Source organism: Dreissena polymorpha, chromosome 12 (genome assembly GCF_020536995.1).
Source record: "Dreissena polymorpha isolate Duluth1 chromosome 12, UMN_Dpol_1.0, whole genome shotgun sequence".
NCBI lineage: Eukaryota > Metazoa > Mollusca > Bivalvia > Myida > Dreissenidae > Dreissena > Dreissena polymorpha.
Window position 1 is genome coordinate 10,040,340 of NC_068366.1, and position 19,032 is coordinate 10,059,371.

At 34.1% G+C, this 19,032-nt stretch overlaps 1 protein-coding gene across 1 annotated transcript; it reads right to left on the bottom strand.

The window, feature by feature from the left end:
- Positions 1 to 2,323: 2,323 nt before the first annotated feature.
- Positions 2,324 to 6,703, bottom strand: LOC127852308 (uncharacterized). The gene is made up of 5 exons (XM_052386243.1): positions 4,449 to 6,703; positions 3,712 to 3,833; positions 3,198 to 3,302; positions 2,865 to 2,939; positions 2,324 to 2,762 (listed from the first exon to the last, which is right to left on the bottom strand). The coding sequence occupies exons 1-5, from the start codon at positions 5,143 to 5,145 to the stop codon at positions 2,463 to 2,465; spliced, it is 1,299 nt and encodes a 432-aa protein (XP_052242203.1). The 5' UTR covers positions 5,146 to 6,703; the 3' UTR covers positions 2,324 to 2,462.
- Between the last annotated feature and the right edge of the window lie 12,329 nt (positions 6,704 to 19,032).

Consider the following 19,032-nt stretch of genomic DNA (forward strand, 5'->3'; position numbering starts at 1 on the left):
TTTAGCCTACTGAGCTATTCCGCCGAGTACACATTCTTGACGTATTTTATACCTTATATAAGCAATCTTCGTAGTTTCACAAAATTTAACGACAAAAACAGAACTCTCCAAATTATTCAATCGTTTCGCGTTGCAACGCTTTATAATTTTTAGGTTTTAAAATCGTCAAAAGATGCATATAATGGCTATATTAGAGCATGGTTAATGTTCAGTATTACTGTTTCCTCACAAATATCATAACTAAAACGAAAACTTACGAATCTGAAACAGCTTTTTTCAATTTTGTCAATTTACCAAAGCGTGAAAAGATCCCTTTAAAAGAACCTTTCACGTTTTGGTAAATTGACAAAATTAAAAAAAAAAGATTCAGATTCGCAAATTTTCGTTGCAGTTATAATATTTGTGAGAAAATAGTAATACTGAACATTTACCATGCTCTTAAATATCCATTATATGCATCTTTTAGCGATTTAAAGCGAAACGATTTAATGATTTTGAGAATTCTGTTGTTGTCGTTGTATTTTGTGATACTACGAGGATTGCTTATATAAAGTATAACATTCACCATTCATTGCAAGAGCACGGATAGCCGAGTGGTCTAAGCGATAGACTTTCACTCCAGGGGTCAGTGGTTCGAGCCCAGTTGAGGGTTACTATTTTTCGTTCATTAATTGTATTCTTGTTGTTTTTTTTTACTGGAGCTTTTAGATCTAATGTTTTCATTTATCAATATAAAGCATTTAATGACAAACTTCAATACATGCAAAAATCTGTGAAAAGGCTCCTTTAAGCGAGTGTTTATATATCCATAAAATATTTTCCTGTCCATTATAGGCTTTATTGTAAACAAATATAAATACATTACTCGGTTGACTGACAAGTGAAATTTAACTTGTATTATTTTATCTCAGGAAACCACTCTGTGCATTTTGTCCCTAGAACATAAGTGATGTCACTGAGTCGCATAAGTATATAACAGCCTCCTGAGTTAATGTTCAGTGAAATAGTTTAACCAAATAACTAATAGATATCAGACTGGAGCGAGATATAGAGAATAACAGTTTACTGTCTGATCGTTTTGTAATATATCAGGTGAGGCTTAGAATAAAATAACGGCGAGGCAGTAACCTGTTTTTCTGTTTTTCTGTTTATCATACCACTGACACCACTCACCCTGTTTTTCAAGAAATAATGAAAAATAATCGCTACCCCCTGGAGCCGCTGCATTCGTTAATCGCGAATGAATCTTCCTAAAAATAATAACTAGACTAAGATCGGAATAACGATTTGTTATTAAAATTTCCCACAGCTTGCTATTAAAACTTCCCACAGCGGTGCATATAAAGTTTTGTTGTTCTTTACCCGCTTATTTCAACCGTCGACAAATAGACTTAAGTACTTAACGATCAGATATGACGATTTCTACTATATTTGTAATTCTATGCCCTCTTTTTTTAAACGTGACAAAATCCGAACGCAAATTACAACCAATTTTGCATATGGGTATTTCTATAAAATTTGCCATTCAAGATCTAGCAAACGATTATTAAAGAATGTTATTTCAGTGTTGCAATATTAATTTGTCTTATTTAATAGTCTCTGTTTTATCGATATTTTTATATGTCCGTGCATCAGAAGTGCCTTTCTTCATAATAGAGCGTTTTGAATAAGTCAAGTGTCATCTCAACGTCATTTCCGCAACTAACCTTCAGTTTACTCCTATCAAAAACTCCAAAGCGTCTGCCGCAAATTTGAAAGTTGTGTTGATTTGTATGGTCAACCTTAATATGCCGTTGCGAAAATATAGAATATTTTCATATCAAATATAGTTTTAAGAGTTATCTTTCTTTAATCATCATTTCCGCAACGAAAAATATCGACACTTTTCTGTTTTGATAAGTTTACAAACGTTATGCTGCCAGTTTTAGACAGATAGTATTTGTTTTAAATTGTTTTTAGCACAATGCATAAAGAAGTGACTTATATAAACGCCGTTGTTCATTAAATCCATCACAAATAGTTTGCGTTACGGAAATGACGAACTGTTGCGGTAATGATAGAAACATGGATGATATTTATGTTTGTTACACAAAGAAAATTTTGGAATAAAACAGTCTAGTAAAAACACAAAGCGCAATTATAAATGTATATGGAATCGAAACTTTATTAAATCGAGCATATTCATCACAAAAAATCTGGATTAACTATCATTGAATTCATATTCTGTTACGACTATTGTGTCAAGTATTAATTGGTCGTTAAATTAAAGTGCATACTGTGCCTATTACATGTGTATGTAATAGGCACATTATACACTATGATATAATGACCAATTAATACTCGACACAATAGTCGTAACAGAATATGAATTCAATGATTGTTAATCCCGATTTTTACATACATGCAACACAAAAATACAACCCGAAAAACATTTTCATATCAAAGGATAATGATACACATGTTTAAAGATCATATTTGTCTTTCACTGCCTCCCATATTGGTAGAGGTAGGGCCTGGTGACGGCCACTCAACTTCTCTGGTTCACAGGGTAACATGGTAATGATACGATCTCTTTCGTACCAGCATTCGTCCTTATGTAAAGGCCAGAAATATCGATTGATACCGACACAATGCATTGCTCTAACTTTCACACTGATATCGTCTACTTCGGTAATCTTTCCTGGATATGGTTTACTATCATACTCGACCAAACAATAGCTGTCAACTAGACTCTGGTCAATACTGACTGGTACATTGAGAATCTGCAATTTAATAAATAGTCATTATAAATAGTTCACGAAACTATAATAATTTCAAAAATGGTCAGTGTTGTATCACTTATGTCGATGTCAAACAACAATTACCTGACAAGGAAGATCAGCCCCGTTTTGTGGACCTACGATGCTGTCGTCATCCATCGGTACGCGGTTTGCAAACGGCTGGAATTAAAGAATAACAATAAAACAGTCTGCATAAAAAAATAATAATTAGAAACAATACTTTAGGCAATACTATCTGGTGTCAAAATGAGTCAATACTGTTTTTATAATAAACATCGAGCATCACATAAGCAGTATGCACTATTTGCAAGGCGCAATGCAGATACTTAAACTGACGACATATGTTTTCAATACATAAATCTTAAAAAAAAAATTCATGTATTTAAGGTACTAGTATGTTAAACAAATATATTTAACCTGGACATTGAAATTGGTTGTAACCGGTTGGTAACATGAACAATCCGGTGAACAGAAACAACTCAGGATTCTTGACTGAACTGTCCCGCTTTCTTTGACAACAACCTGAAACAGAACAAGACTGTGCCTTAGATTTGAGGTGGGGTGAGGGCGTAGTCGTCCAACTGTAAAAGTCAAGTAGAAATTATTGTGCAAAAACGTAATGGTTGTTATATACTTTGTAAGATAAATTAAGTCATTTTATAATTGGAAATGTACAATATATTGATTGTGTTTTTAAATGATCCATATAGAGTCATTTCATGAGGTAAATGTACTGGCTTCAATATATTTAACTTACAGTCTTGCATTTTTCGGGGGCGCGGGCCGGATGCGCACACTACATCCCCCCATCCCGCATTTGCTAGTGGTCCCGGCGCTATAGTTTATAGAGATATGATCGTTAAATTTTGTCGAAAGTTATTCTCACCAGTCTCTAAATATACATTACAAAATGCTATTTGAAATTACCCACCTGATGGAGTTTCATCGTCTCTGGAACGCCGGTAATCTTTGTTGGAATAGCAGCTTCCTGTTGCGTGATGTCATCGTTTTTCACTTCGAAGATCATCAAACGGCTTCCTAGTTTCTCCAGACCTTGTGAAAAAATCGTAAGTACTACATGAGATTTTTTTCCATATCTTAATAATAATTAACTCAGAAAGTACCCACTATTGACAGTCTGTCATTCAAATTACATGAATGGTATTAATGGCGTAAGTCTCAAGTAGCAAAATATAAAAAAAATATTCTTAAATCACACCAGTATATAGGTTTAAACGTGAATTTATGTATTTAAAACTACCGATAGTCGAGTATGGAATCAATGATATACAGTATTATGTATTTTGGTTGTGCTGCGAGTTTTTCCATTTACATTCCATTACTTAAAACATAAATATTTAATTGGATCTTTAGCAAATGTAATTTAAAACTGTAGTGAAATCAGTGTAACCTGTTGTTAACCCTTTCAGTGCGGAAACCGAATTTTGAAGGCCTTTGCAAACAGTTTGGATCCAGATGAGACGCCACGGAACGTGGCGTCTCATCAGGATCCAAACTGTTTGCTCTTCTGATAATATTCTTTGAAAAAAATCGAAGAAAATGTTAATTTTAGAAATTAAGAAGCCGACATTTTAGCAGACGACAAATTTCCCAGCATGCAAAGGGTTCATATTTTCAAACACATTAATAAAGTCTGTGCTAAATTACCTCTCATTAAAGCACTAGCACCCGTTAAGTCCGTCTTATGGGTGTTGACGAGTGTATCCGCCTCATGCTTGACTACGGCTCCAATACCATCAGGGGCGCCCTTGCCGTGTCTCGCCTCCATAAAATTCCAACTTCCGCCATTTACAAAGCCATACTCGAAAATTTTCGTAGAAAAGAGGTAGAAATTTGATTTACACCTGTATTGTGTGGTAGGCCCATCGGAGACGAAATGAATTTTATCGATGTCAGGAGTGGTCCGCCGGATGCGCAAGAGGATAGGATCGAGATGTGCCCATATTCCAGGAGGGGAGTGTTTCAAATCGTCCGATACGGTTGCGAAAGATATATGCTTGGATTTGAAATAGGCGACACCGGTGTGAATAGGAATTTGGCGTTTTGACGAACCGAAATGTACACTCTGAATCTCAGATGCATATTTACATTGATAGTTCTCTGAGAAATCAATATGTATGATAACCTGGTTATCTGTTAAATTTTGTTTCAGTTGATGGAGCCTTATATACTGGTGCTTAATGTTAAATTCATGTCTTGCAAGTCGTGAAATCTCCTCATGCAATTCACCAATGAGCGTTTCTATAGTCCCACTTTCTTGGCTTTTTAAAGTCATGTTTGATTTCTTAACTTGCTTTTCGCCATTTAGGGTTATTTCTCTTTCAATTCTTTTGTTCTTCCACATTTTCCATTCAATGATTTTTTTCCAGTATTTATGTTACTCTTCACGACATTAGTTTTAAATGCTTCATATAAAAATTGCCAAACTTTTGTCACTCGAGCCATGCATGGTTTTCGATGGAAGTTTTGGAGCAATTTTGAAAATATTGTACATTTATAATTGTTAAATTAATAGTTTTAAATAGTTTGTATGTAAAGATGATCTATTTAACATTTTAAATAATACATGTAACTCACCAGTCACGACAAATACAGGAAAAAACAGTTGTCACTTCTCCAAATACCTAATTATAGAAGCATATTTTTCAAATAATGAAGCAAATTTATATAAAGGTTATGCATTTAATCCGTATACAGGGCCTTTAAAAAACAATTTTTATTCATTCAGTACTAGTCTAAAAATTATAAATGGAAAAAAAAAAGATTTTTTTGTGTCACTAGAATTGTCGTCATTACCGCAACTTAATTTATATTTTCTGCGCAGTTGCATCCCGGGTGAAAGAAGTTATATTGACTTACTTGGGCAACAGATTAGTCAACTGCATGTAATAACTTATGTTTTGTATATGGTATTCTGGTACGCAAATCGCAATAATACACGTTTATCCTGGTAAGCAAATCGCAATAATACTTGTATCCTGGTAAGCAAAGTGTCACACCTCATTAACAATCTCTACTTCTTTCAAAAGTCAATATATATATAATTGTTATACTTTAATTTTTGCAATAAAAGTGAAATTTTATCTTTTTGTTTTCTTTATAAAATCATTTATTCATCAAGTCAGCAACAGTCAATCTTGTTTTTTAATAACAGTGTTTTAATTATGGAAGTGTGATAGTAATGAACTTTTTGTTTGTGTTTCAGTATAGAACAGATATCAATATTTCATGAAGTGTATAAAGGCGATTTAGTAACTACCTGCGCAGTTGCATCCTGGGTGAAAGAAGTTATATTGACTTACTTGGGCAACAGATTAGTCAACTGCATGTAATAACTTATGTTTTGTATATGCCGGTAGTGACTGTTATCATTATTAGATTTCATACCCATTTACAATACCGTACTTTGTGACTTCAATTTTGTTAATACATAGGCATCTGAATAAAACAAAAGTACAAATAAAAACAATATTTATAGTTTGAATGTTTTGATACTTTTAATAGGAAGTTTTAATTAAGAATTTGCATGTGTAAGGTTTCCATTAAAGACAAAGATTTCATAACATATCTAAATTAATATAGTAACTGGTACATGCTCAAGTTTGGTGCATCCTGAACAGCCATAAGGGTTTCAATCATGACTGACAGTTTTGTTTCATTCCAAAATTAATTAAGGGTACATTACATTTTTGCGCTGGTACTTTTTATGTTCAATTTTTTATTTAAATAAATCAATCAAGGGAGTTTCTTTGTCTCTTCTCTATGTGGACATAGAGCGCTACAGCTTGTTGGAGATTAAGAATATCATGTACTTTTTATGAGAAAATATGTGAATATTTTTTCTAACAATAGAAATTAAAACCCAAAATATATAGTAGAGAAAATTTTCATGTACATGCTGGAATTCCAACAGTAAAAACTGAAACGATTGAAAATTATTTTTTCTTTTTGTATAAACTTATATTTTGAAATAAAAACACAATATAAACCATATATATAATATTTGTATGGCTATGTCTTACTATGAGTAACTAAAATGTGCTAATAAGATTAATCAATGCCATATCGCATATTTTTTACTTCAAATAAGTGATGCATAAAATTGAGTGGACCCATTTAATGTTTGGTTCTGTTCTAATTGTAATCAAAATAATAATATCAATAAATAAAACCTGTATGCTCACATCTTTAGGGTTTCGATATTTAAGGAACGTGTTCACAGGTTGATTAATTTTGACTTATGACAGTAAAAGCCTTACATTGCTTGATTTTAACCACAGAATAGATTTTTAGGAGCAAAAACAACAATAGAAAAATGTAATTCCCCATGGTGGTCCTTAAAACACATTTCATTAGCCTTTACCACTCAGCCATCCTGAATATTATATTAAACATTCATATTATAATTCATATATCTGATCCATGTTATATGACAGAATTTAATGGAAACAATAGCATAATTAAGAATTATTCAATCATAACTCTTTATAATTGTATTGATTACAAATGATGATAACTCATAAGAAAAACTGTATATTCAGTTTGAGTCTATATTATTACTGACATTCTGCTCCTTGATTTACAGTTTTCTTTTAGTTTAAACATATTTATTTCAAACAATGCACTTTTGTTTACATATAATAACAAGATTTTACTATAGCCATATAAGGAACAATGCCCCGCCCCCTGGCAGTCATGTTTTTCAACCAACCGGCATCATTTTTGAACACTTCCAAGATATTATCGCGATGAATCTTCTCACCAAGTTTCATGAAGATCGGACAGTAAATGTGGCCTCTAGAGTGTTAACAAGATTTTACTATAGCCATATAAGGAAAAATGCCCCGCCCCTTGGAAGCCATGTTTTCAAGCAAACATAATTAATTTCGAACTCATCCAAGATATCATTGAGACCAATCTTCTGACCAAATTTCATGAATAAATGTGGCCTCTAGAGTGTTAACAAGGTTTTACTAAAGCCATATATAGCCATATAAGGAAAAATGCTCCGCCCCTGGTGGCCATGTTTTTAAAGCAACGAAAACCATGTTCGTACTCATCGAAGACATCATTGGGACATATCTTCAGACCAAGTTTCATAAAGATCGGAAAATAAATGTGACCTCTAGAGTGTTAGCAAGGTCATACATTTCAATATAATTTAAAATAAAAATTAAGAAGAACATGTGTCGGAAAATGCGAAATAAGCCAGATATTTAATTCTGAAATTGAAAATGCCTGTAAAGTCGAATCCGCAGAATGTATATCATGCATGTACGATGTGAATCTTAATTTAGTTTAATGTTGTTTTTTTTCAAATTCCTGCAGCGATGTCCATTCATACGACACACAAACACTAACTCCGATCCTAATAAAATGACGAATTCTTCGGTTATTGTAAGAAAATATGTATGAAATATCTTCGTCACCATCGGCTCGGGGCGCTAATTTGTCTTTGCTGCATTTTATGAAATTCGTCTTCAATGTCTTGCCTATTGTGTGTTATTGTAACATGTATTTATCAATATATTACAATTTAACAGATATAAAAATCGTATAGTCTCGTTTTAATCGTTTGACAAAAGAATGCCATATTGTACAGAATCATCAAACAATAAAAAACATTCAAAAGTTTGCTATCTTCCAGAATGTAAAACTATTATTTATAATTAATTCCACTTAAATTTTTTGTGCTTAAAAAATATTTTTAAAAGGGAGACAACTCTGTCAATTCAACATAATTTTTCAAAAGGAATTTTGCAGTTACTTCCCTTGACATGCTAAACTAGAGTGTTCACAAGCTGCTTTACTATATAAATATAAAGAAAATGACCCCCAGCGACCATGCTTTTTTACCGATCCAAGCCATTTTCGAACTCAACCGTCATATCCAGAAAACACATGTTCTGATCAAATTTCATGAACATTTGACCAAAAATGTGACTTCTAGAGGGTTCACATTTTTTTACTGAATACATATAGAGAAAACTGCCCCGCCCCCTGGCGGCCATGTTTTTTCACCGATCTGGACCATTTTCGAACTCGTCCGAGATATCAATGAAAACAATTTTTTGACCAAGTTTCATGATGATTTGGCAAAAATTGTGACTTCTAGAGTGTTCACAAGGTTTCTCTATAGCCATATAAGGAATACTGCCCCGCCCCCTGGCGGCCATGTTTTATAACGGATCGGAACCATTTTTCAAATCAACCAACATATTATTGAGACAAACATTTTGACAAAGTTACATGAAGATTGGGCATCAAATGTGACTTCTACAGTGTTCACAAGGTTTTTCTTGTTTTTGACCTAGTGACCTAGTTTTTGATCCTGCATGACCCAGTTTCGAATTCAGTCGAAGTATCAACGGGACAACTGTTCTGACCAAGTTTCATGAAGATCGGAAAATAAATGTGGCCTCTAGAGTGTTCACAAAGCAAATGTTGACGGCGCACGACGCACGACGGACAAAAGGCGATCACAAAAGCTCACCATGAGCACGTTGTGCTCAGGTGAGGTAAAAATACTACTACCTTAAGTGACGACAGTTGTTGACTGTTATTAACCAGTGTGATGTTATTACTTTTATTAACCAGTGTGATGTTAACATTGCTGACACAGGAACAAATATGACCACATCTATTTTACTCCGAATGTACGGCGCTGTGTCTTTGTTCATTAACAGAACAGAACAGAACAGAATAATTTATTTTTGACTTAAGCATGTGCAGCTCATCGTCGTAAACATATTAATAACAGCATGCGTTGAAGTACACTCAAAACACACATCATTTTAAAAAATAGTTAATCTAAATAAACACGAAATAAACATATTTCGTGAACATATTTCGTGAGAATGTCACATGGATGTGGTAAATACATAGTGATCACATTAACAACTAAATACAATTTACGCATGGTAACGCTGGATTACGATTAAGTAAAAATATAAATTGGTTTGAAGCTTTTGATGCAATTTTGCAGCGTTCGGACCGAAAAGGAAGTTTCTAATATGAACACATTTGACATAATTATGCATATGTTAACACCAATTACTTTAGCATAATACACTTCAGACACTTTCAGAAACATATTAATTAAACAATAAGCACACACTAACCAGTAAATATTTGTTGAGCTACATTGATTGCAGCGTTTTTATGATGTTTTTTTTTCTCTCCGAATATCATATTAACGCAAAGGCTCATTTCACAATTGTAATGTCAAAACAATATAACTTTATGTTTCATTGAAGTCACTTAAATATTATTTCTATAAATGATAGTTAACATAACCGCTCTTAATGTTGGTCTTGCATTATTTCGATAAATGTACAGTACTTCTTGTTACTTCTTAAATGATTTTGTCAGATATCACTGGTTCACAACGACACGCGAGTTCACTTCCCGTCTACATGCTGGACAGGTGTCTGTCTCTTGCCCGCACACTTCACATGTCAGCAAATGCCCGCATGGAATGAACACCACACGCCTGTCTCTTATGTTACATATCGTGCACACGATCAGATGTCTCATGACTTCGTTCTCCTGCAGGACATTCTCAACTGAAAATAGAATGACATTGATATCTCAGTCCGGTATGTTTATTCGATACGCAAATGCATATGAAATACTTTTTTCTATAAGTGCACACAACTTTTCCGATGGCTGTTCTAAAGGAGATTTCCGAGCAGTGTGTAGCCGTTAAAGCATTAACCAACCAAGTAGAGCTGTAACGATTCACCCATCATTCGATTCGATTCGATTTCGATACCTTATGGTCCGATTCGATTATTTTCGATTTGATTCAAATTTAACTATTTGCTGCTTATTTTGCAAACTATTTCATGTTTGGTTTGTCCTGGGCATGAATTAATATGTTGGGTATTTGTTATTAACTTATTATGTTGTACATTTAAAGTGTTTAATTTATGAAATAAAATTTAAAAACGCAACATTGTTTTATAAGTAACAAATTTATTGAACACAACTTACTGTTGAGTTATTCTTAAATAACATAAAATGCACAATATATCACATTTGTTTAACAGAAGGAACAACAACAAACAAGAAATGTGTTTGTCGAAAACACTATGTCCGCTTCTGCGCCGCTTTGATTTTTTGTTTTACCTTTGACCTTGAAGGATGACATTGACCTTGACCTTTCACCACTCAAAATGTGCAGCTCCATGAGATACACATGCAAGCCAAATATGAAGTTGCTAGCTTCAATATTCCATAAGTTATGGCAAAATTTTAAAGTTGGAGAAAACAAACCAACAGACAAATCAACAGACGGGGCAAAAACAATATGTCCCCCACAATAGAGTTAAGGGACATAAAAAGTATATAAACAACTTCCAGTTGTTGCCTAAAATTTGTAGTGCTTCCAGATTTAGGGTAACTTACGTCAACAAAACACGTTTTGCAAGTTTCTTTTGCATCAGAACCTTCGCGAAACCCGAAATGTTTCCATACGTTTGATTTTAATTTTGATGGTGCGCCTTTCAGCGTGGTTGAAGAAGCCATTTAACCGGCTGATGTAATGCTCAGCATGTTATTTATTCATTCATTGGATGCCATATTGGCAATTGACCAATCACAATACGTATTACAAATGACAAGAAAGTTTAGACGACGGAATTGGAAAGAAAGGTTTAAAATGCGGATCAATCTGAATTGCAGTGAATCGAATCGAAATTGGCCGTATTGGTATCAAAATCGAATCGGCGGCGTTGAACCGGTTTTTCGATGCATCGAACCGAATCGTTACAGCTCTACAACCAAGTATAGTTGGTAATTTATTTTGTACCGTTAGCATAATTTTGTGATGTCTCCGTTCTTAACCAAGGACCGTGATTTTCGACATGATTTCCGAATAAATACGAACAAATAGGTAAATGTCGTTTTTATTTCGTAGTTGGGCCAAGATATGGAAAGTTCAAGCATATTTGATTTAATAGAGAGATATCAATATTACTTTTGGGACGAACGATTAGCAATATTTTCCGCTTTTACGTACATTTAATAGTGATTCAGCGATTAGGACGGAGGAGACGTCGGGTACCACACTTGTCCATACAAAACCTAGTTTACGAGCAGTTTCACAACTTTTGAACCATGAAAAAATGACGAAGAGCTTGAGACATTTTCAGATTTGTTTGATGTGGCGGTCATTTAGATATGTGAAACCTTTTGAAGATTTAAAATAACACTCCATGTATTATAGATTATTGGAAAAAAACATTCCATGCTTACCAGGTTTTATTGACTCATTCATGAAAAGAGTCTACCAGATTCAGTGGACATTGAGAAATTGTGTCAAGAAGGAAACACTATATGACATTTGTGCAAACAAAACTAGCCATGGAATGTCAAAGGTCGAAAACTGCAGAAACATATCACGTAACTCGTGTAATATTTACAGTGACGATGCTCCAACTTCTACATTAAGTAAAGAATCTCAAAAAATATGGAACTGCCAAAGCTTCAAAACGTGTAATGTTAAAAATTAGCAATTTAAATATCTTAAATTATGCTTAGGGTGTCTTAAGTCAGATAATATTAAATTCTTATAAGGGCAAGGTACAGGGGAATTAGGATAAACAAAGAAATTTTGAAACTTCCTTAGTAAAATTTAAAGTTGAAAGTGAAACTAGAATCTTAACATTGGACATGGAAGCGCACACTACACAAAATGTTACTGAAAACCTAAAACCGATTTACTGAAGAGGACATAAAAAATATGGTCTCATATGTGCTACATACAGATCCCCTACAATCAGAACAAAGAGAAAAGTGGACCATCTGATAGGCTTAAATTATTTACAAAAGCCCTTTGAGAATTTGAGAAGTTCACGGAGATGGGGACTATCGTGGGGACAGTAGTCTAGTGGTAAGATGCTTGTCTAGGGATCGGAAGGTCCCTGGTTCGAATCCCGCCCAGGCCACTGGATTTTTCCGAGCAAAAAATTAATTCCACGCTTGCTCCTCTCCACCCAGGTGTATAAATGGGTACCAGTGAGGGAAATAAGCCGATGTGCCGTGGCTGCCTTGTGCGCCATATGTAAACGGACGACTTAGATCCCAGTGATCGGGGGGTTAATGTCGAAGTCGGCTGAAGATCTATATCGAAGCAGACTAAAAACCGCACCTTTAACCTTTTACATTCAGTTACAAAATTGACACCACTTGGATTGACTTACGTAGGTTAAATTACTAATGTTGAAACAAGTCTACTCACATTTTATTCAAAAATGTTAAGCGAACAGAGAAGTGATAATACTTTTGTCAATTTTGGGAATTTGAGAACGAAAGTATATCTAAGAGAGATAAAAGCATGTGTTTTTATCACAATGCCTTAATATGAGAAAATATTAGGAAACAACCAAACTGAGAATAGCGTTTGGCGCGTTAACCATTATTACGAAGTGTGCTCAAATGACATATCAGAACAAAGTCCAAAACTACAGAACAGCTTATTTGATGCACTAATGAGATTCCGAAAGAAACAGATCGCGTTAGCATATGACTTAACATAAATGTAATTTTTATTTTTTATTAACAAAGACAGCGATAGACGCGTTTGAACTTGTCAGTCAGTGTACATTGCGGACAGACAGCATGGATGCGGTGTTTTGGTTAAAAAACCAGAGTCGTGTCTCTACAACATTGTTGCTGACTGCCTTGCCAAAATGCAAATGGAAACAAATCAAATTCAGTGGCGACATGTCTCAGGGGAGAGCAATCCGACAGATCTAGTTTTAAGAGGCGTTTATTTTTGTCTTTGTATAGATAAACTTATATTGTTGGAAAGTCAAGAGTTTGTAAAGAATGAAATAATACTTGGCCGAAAATACTCGTTTATGGGAAAAAATAAAAAAGAGAAATCAAGAAAATCGAATTGGAGAACTGTGAAATGACCAGTTTCAATTTCAATTTTTAAAGAAAACAACTTAAGAACTATTGGCATTGCTGAAAGAGAAAACTCTTGAGAATAGATCCATTTAAGTTGATATAAATTAGGACGAAAAACGGCATGGCTTCGTTCTCAGATTCATGGCAAATACGGTATTAGCACAAAACAAGACCTACGGACATTGGGGTAGCTTACTTTAGAAGACTTGAAAGTTAGGATATGCTAATTAGAGATAGACAAAGACATTCATTTATGGAATACCAGGACATTCTGAAAAAACACGATTGCTTTAAAATGAGTTTCTCTTTTATCAAATCGAGTGGTGAATAGTAATGACAAACTAAAAAGGCGGTATCTGATAACTCTACAAAATCGCATAACTCTACCAAGACATTCAAATATCACAGCGCTGATAAAAAATCATTTTCTGAACAGTGTTAACATCCACATCCAAGTACAAATTATGATGAAGACAGCAATGGCGAAAATATAATTATGTTGATTATGGTGGACCGTTTCTGACAGTAAAATGCAGAGTAAAGAGTTGTTAAAACTTACTTGTGCCTTTTTACTTGTCTCGCAAAAGGGGCAATTCATCGGGGAATAGCTTAATGCCTCGATAACAGTTTATTTCTTAGTACCCTTTTTTCCGATTTGTTCATAGTTAAGGATTAATAATAAAAGTTATATAGTGACAAACTTTACAGGAACTGATAAATAACTGAAATTGCTAGATCAATAACACAATATGATGAAAACAGCAGATAAAGGTATTGACTTGCAATATAATTTTCCTCTTGCTCTCTAATTGGGCGGTGTGCATGAGATAAGGTGCAAAGCGAGAGCATTCTACAAAATCCTACACACATCAGATGAAATCTTTAAAGTGTTTGTCGATGATAAAGGTCTTTAACTTACCAGTCAGCAATTTCAATTGACTCTACTCCACTTACTCCAAACCACGTTCGTTTTCGACATATATGTTGTGAATTCGCAGGACTTTAACTTGATAGAAATGAATTTATGTGATATATCTCACAGAGGTGAATTAATGTATTGCTGGCGAGTTTAGCTTAGCGTAAACAATTGTTTAATAAAGAACAATACATATGTAAAGGCAGTACTGTACTGGTGGTATCAGCAGATAGTCGAAGAGGAGAGTGGACTTTGGGGTGTAAATTCTTAAAAATATTAGCGGAATAGATGGTCAGATGTGGTCGACACTCGTTCAAGTAGGCGGAAGGACATGACCAGACCAATAACCAAACTCTGCTCATTAGAGTGTTAAATAAGCAATGAAATAGCTCTAGTGTTTAAAGGGAAACATATTCCCAAAGATAAACATTCAACATAACTACTTGCATTTTTCTTTTTGATTAAATTGATATTTAATATGGTAATTTTATATTCAATTTATAAGACAACAATATTGTTATTCTTCCAAATGTGTTGTTTGTGCATCTGGTTAATCTGTGTAAAACGGAATGAATTTAAAACGTGTTATATTTTGTTTCTTTTTTGTTTCTCTTTTGACTGCTTTTTCATAATATAAGTTTATGTTACATGGGAGACAACTCGTTCGAACAGTGAATTTTAGATTTGACGAAGCTTATCTCTTTTGACTGCAATGTTATTTATCACAGTACATAGTACAGTTTAATCGTGAATCACCTGTGCTTATCAATTTTTATTTGAAATTCGATTGTTTTTCATATATGTCCATCCTATTTCGTTCTTACTATGTCTTCTATTATAATGGAAACTGATGTAATTTTAAATTATTTCCTCTTTTGAAAATGTGTTATTACACGTTAAATTATCAGGCAGAAAATATTGTGGGATTCGGTAAACAGTAACTAATAAATTATTGTTGAATGCATGTTAAGTATTTCATAGAAAAATAAAATGTGTAACTAGTGTTACTGTATTATAGACTGAAGGCTGTTGTTGTTTAAAGAACGGACTTGGGTTGATTCTTTAAGCCGATAAATCCTTAGAGGGGCAAGATTTTATTATGCATTTTATGAATGGGTCTTATTATGGAGAATAATTTCTGAACGGGATTTCTAAGTACAAGTGTGTGTAGTGTGACGCCGTTAGAGCATTTACCAACAAAGACTAATTTGTAATGTTTGTAATGTTTGTAATGTCCGTTAATAACAAAGCGCCACGTTTTTCGAATAAAGTTGAAACATAATGATTTAACTATGTGTTTGATTATTAAGTTTAGCCAAGATATTGAACGCTTAAAAATAATTGCTTTTATGGATTCGAATACGGCAAGCAATATATTAATTGTTTCTGTAGTTTAATATATAAATGCATAAACATTATTTTAGGGTGAATATTGGCAAACTATATAACACCGTGTGGTAAAGCAATGTAAAACTGTTTGAATAAACCCCCACATTTTTGCGCTATGTGACCACTGTACAATATTATTTCTCAGCCTAACTACCTTTTCGATGCATCTTAAAATATGGAAAAGAAAGTTTACTTGTCTGTTGATAATTGCTTCCATCCGTTCGATGTAATCCTCCCCCGTCATCGTTTCTACCTTTACACGTAGTATCTCTATTTGTGTGCAGTAGTATATGTGATATAGAAGTGCGGAGTTTTAAGTCTTCATTCCTTAATCCAACGTATGCATGACTAAAGTCGTTTCGATAGTAACGCCACTTAAATGTCCCTCTGACACCGGTATGCATGAATCCAACTTGCGCTTGACTTATACAGTTCATCACCAAACTCCGTAGATATGTCAAAATCAAAGCACAGTACATTACAAAGCACACATTCAGCATCCACAGTATGTTCCTCGGAGGTACAGGTCGTGCCATGGATGCTTCCAAAATATATGTAACTGGCAATAACAGGATCTTCAGAAGTCCGAATATGCTTTGTTGTTTTAAACGTATCCACACGTGCATAAATGCTTTAAAATGACACTATTTAACTTCCATTAATTAACTTGTCAATAAATATAAAACAGACCGCGACAAATTATGGCGATACAATGCGAATATTGAATTCCGTAATGTGTGCGCTTTTAAAAAGCAGAATGTAAACGCATCGAATTTCACAAACGAACTCGTTAAAAAAAACCAACGTATAAAAATAGCTACCCGGTACTAGACCTTGACTTTTATCAAATTAGTTGTAGCGTTTGCGAAGTGCTCATTTCAATATTTTAACCTACTCCAATTCTAATTGAACACATGAAGTTTAACGTCCAAAACACGGTAGTGCCTACAGCGGTAGCAGCATTTATGTCACATATATCCATGATTATGTATGATGAACAGTTAGTGAAAAAAACATTAACAACAGAGTTTCATTTTTCGTTGCAAAATGTTTGCCTCATATGCCCGGCTTAATTCGGCCCAGATAAGATCCGACGCATGCGCAGTTAGGTAACCAATCACGACGCAATCTGAACGCTTCGGACAGTGGCCTACTCCACACCGTCTCTCTGCGAACTCCTCACAGCAGTTACTTTCCTTGGGGGAATATATGGAAAACGAAACGTGAGGTCACATTGTCATGCAAATACACAAACCGATAATAACAGTTGGAAACACTTTCCAATTTAAAACTCTTGTGTTAAAGTAAAGTACACGTATCGGTCTTAGCAACCCGCGCATAAAACTGGGACAAGATGTTCCTGCTTTTAAATTCGAAATTTATTCTTCACTGTTCTAGTTAATCCAACAATGAATGCAAAATTACCTAACTTCACTATCTGCAATTAACGGTGCATATATCAAATAACTTATTTAATATCCCAACGTTTTACATCAACCAGTAACCGCAATGAGCGTTTTAACATAAACATGGACTTGTGTGTCCTATATACTGGGTCAATACGTAGTTTAATAAGTGTGCACACTGTGATAAAAATAGATATGTTTACGACCAGTTAGATAAAGAATGCAAAGACGGTTAGTGCAAATATCATTTGTCCTTCTTGTCAATGAGTCAGCTATAATACGATTGTGAGCGTAATGCACATGACATAACGTACATGGGAGTGAATGAAAATCGACTTGAATGTTGTATCTTACTACTGTTGACTACAGAATCTCCTAACAATTGAGGCATTTTATATACCTAATGAACATATTGTCAATGGGACCACAGGCAAATATGCGATAATGATGATGATGATGAAGATGATGATGATGATGATGATGATGGTGGTGGTGGTGGTGATGATGATGATGATGATGATGATGATGATGATGATGATGATGATGATGATGATGATGATGATGATGATGATGATGATGATGATGATGATGATGATGATGATGATGATGATGATGATGATGCATTTTCCGTCGGGTGATTTTGTATAAACTACGTGTTAATGACAACACTCAAACACTGCCATGGTATCGCATGTTTTTACGAGTATTTGTTATAAGTAACCCTATCACTTTTTTGGAATCGACAGGAACAAGACAGAGTAAAGAAAATTTATAAACAATGTGTAGCCCCAATATTACACAATAAAATGAATAAGAATCGATCATCATCCCAACGACCACACAAACCTTTTTATAGCGTGATTGTAACGACTAGCATGAATCGCATTACGGAAAAACAGTCAATGCTTCCTTAAAACTGAGAATGTTTGTGTCGCAAGTTAGACTTACTAAAAACTGATAGCTTGCTTCAAACTGAGCAATTTGTTTCAAAATCATCATATGTTTAATACATGTTATCAACAAATTTTGGTTATATATAAATTCAAATCTAAATCGATATGTACACTTGATGTTATGCTTAAAAATAAATCACAATAAATAAAACAGTTTAATAACTTTTATTTCTTAAACAACGGCTAAAGATATCCACTTTAACGTAGTGTTGTTTGAGACCATGTGCTACATAGAATATCTGATGAAGTCAAATTATTCATCCACGACGCTCTGATACGGCTGAACAATGCGCAGATGTGGTTGCATCTCTCCGAACGTGCACAAAGTAATACTCGAATATTATTAATTTTTGTTCGCTTAATTTTATGTCTCTCTGACCATTTGATTCGAAAAAACAACCTAACATGTTTTTTTATAAGCACGTGTTTAAAAAACTTTTTTTAAAGTAGTGAATGATTGTTTAACATGTACGTCAGAATTGCCTTCTGTAGTGTTTCTATTCATATGCAAACTTGTTTGAAGTATGTAAACGTTTTCTTAAAAATGCAATGCTTTTGTTGGACTAAGTTTTTATCGTTCACACACTGTTAAGATTAAATTGTTTTTCATGCACACCGTTATTTCGAACACCGATAATCCGAAGTCAACG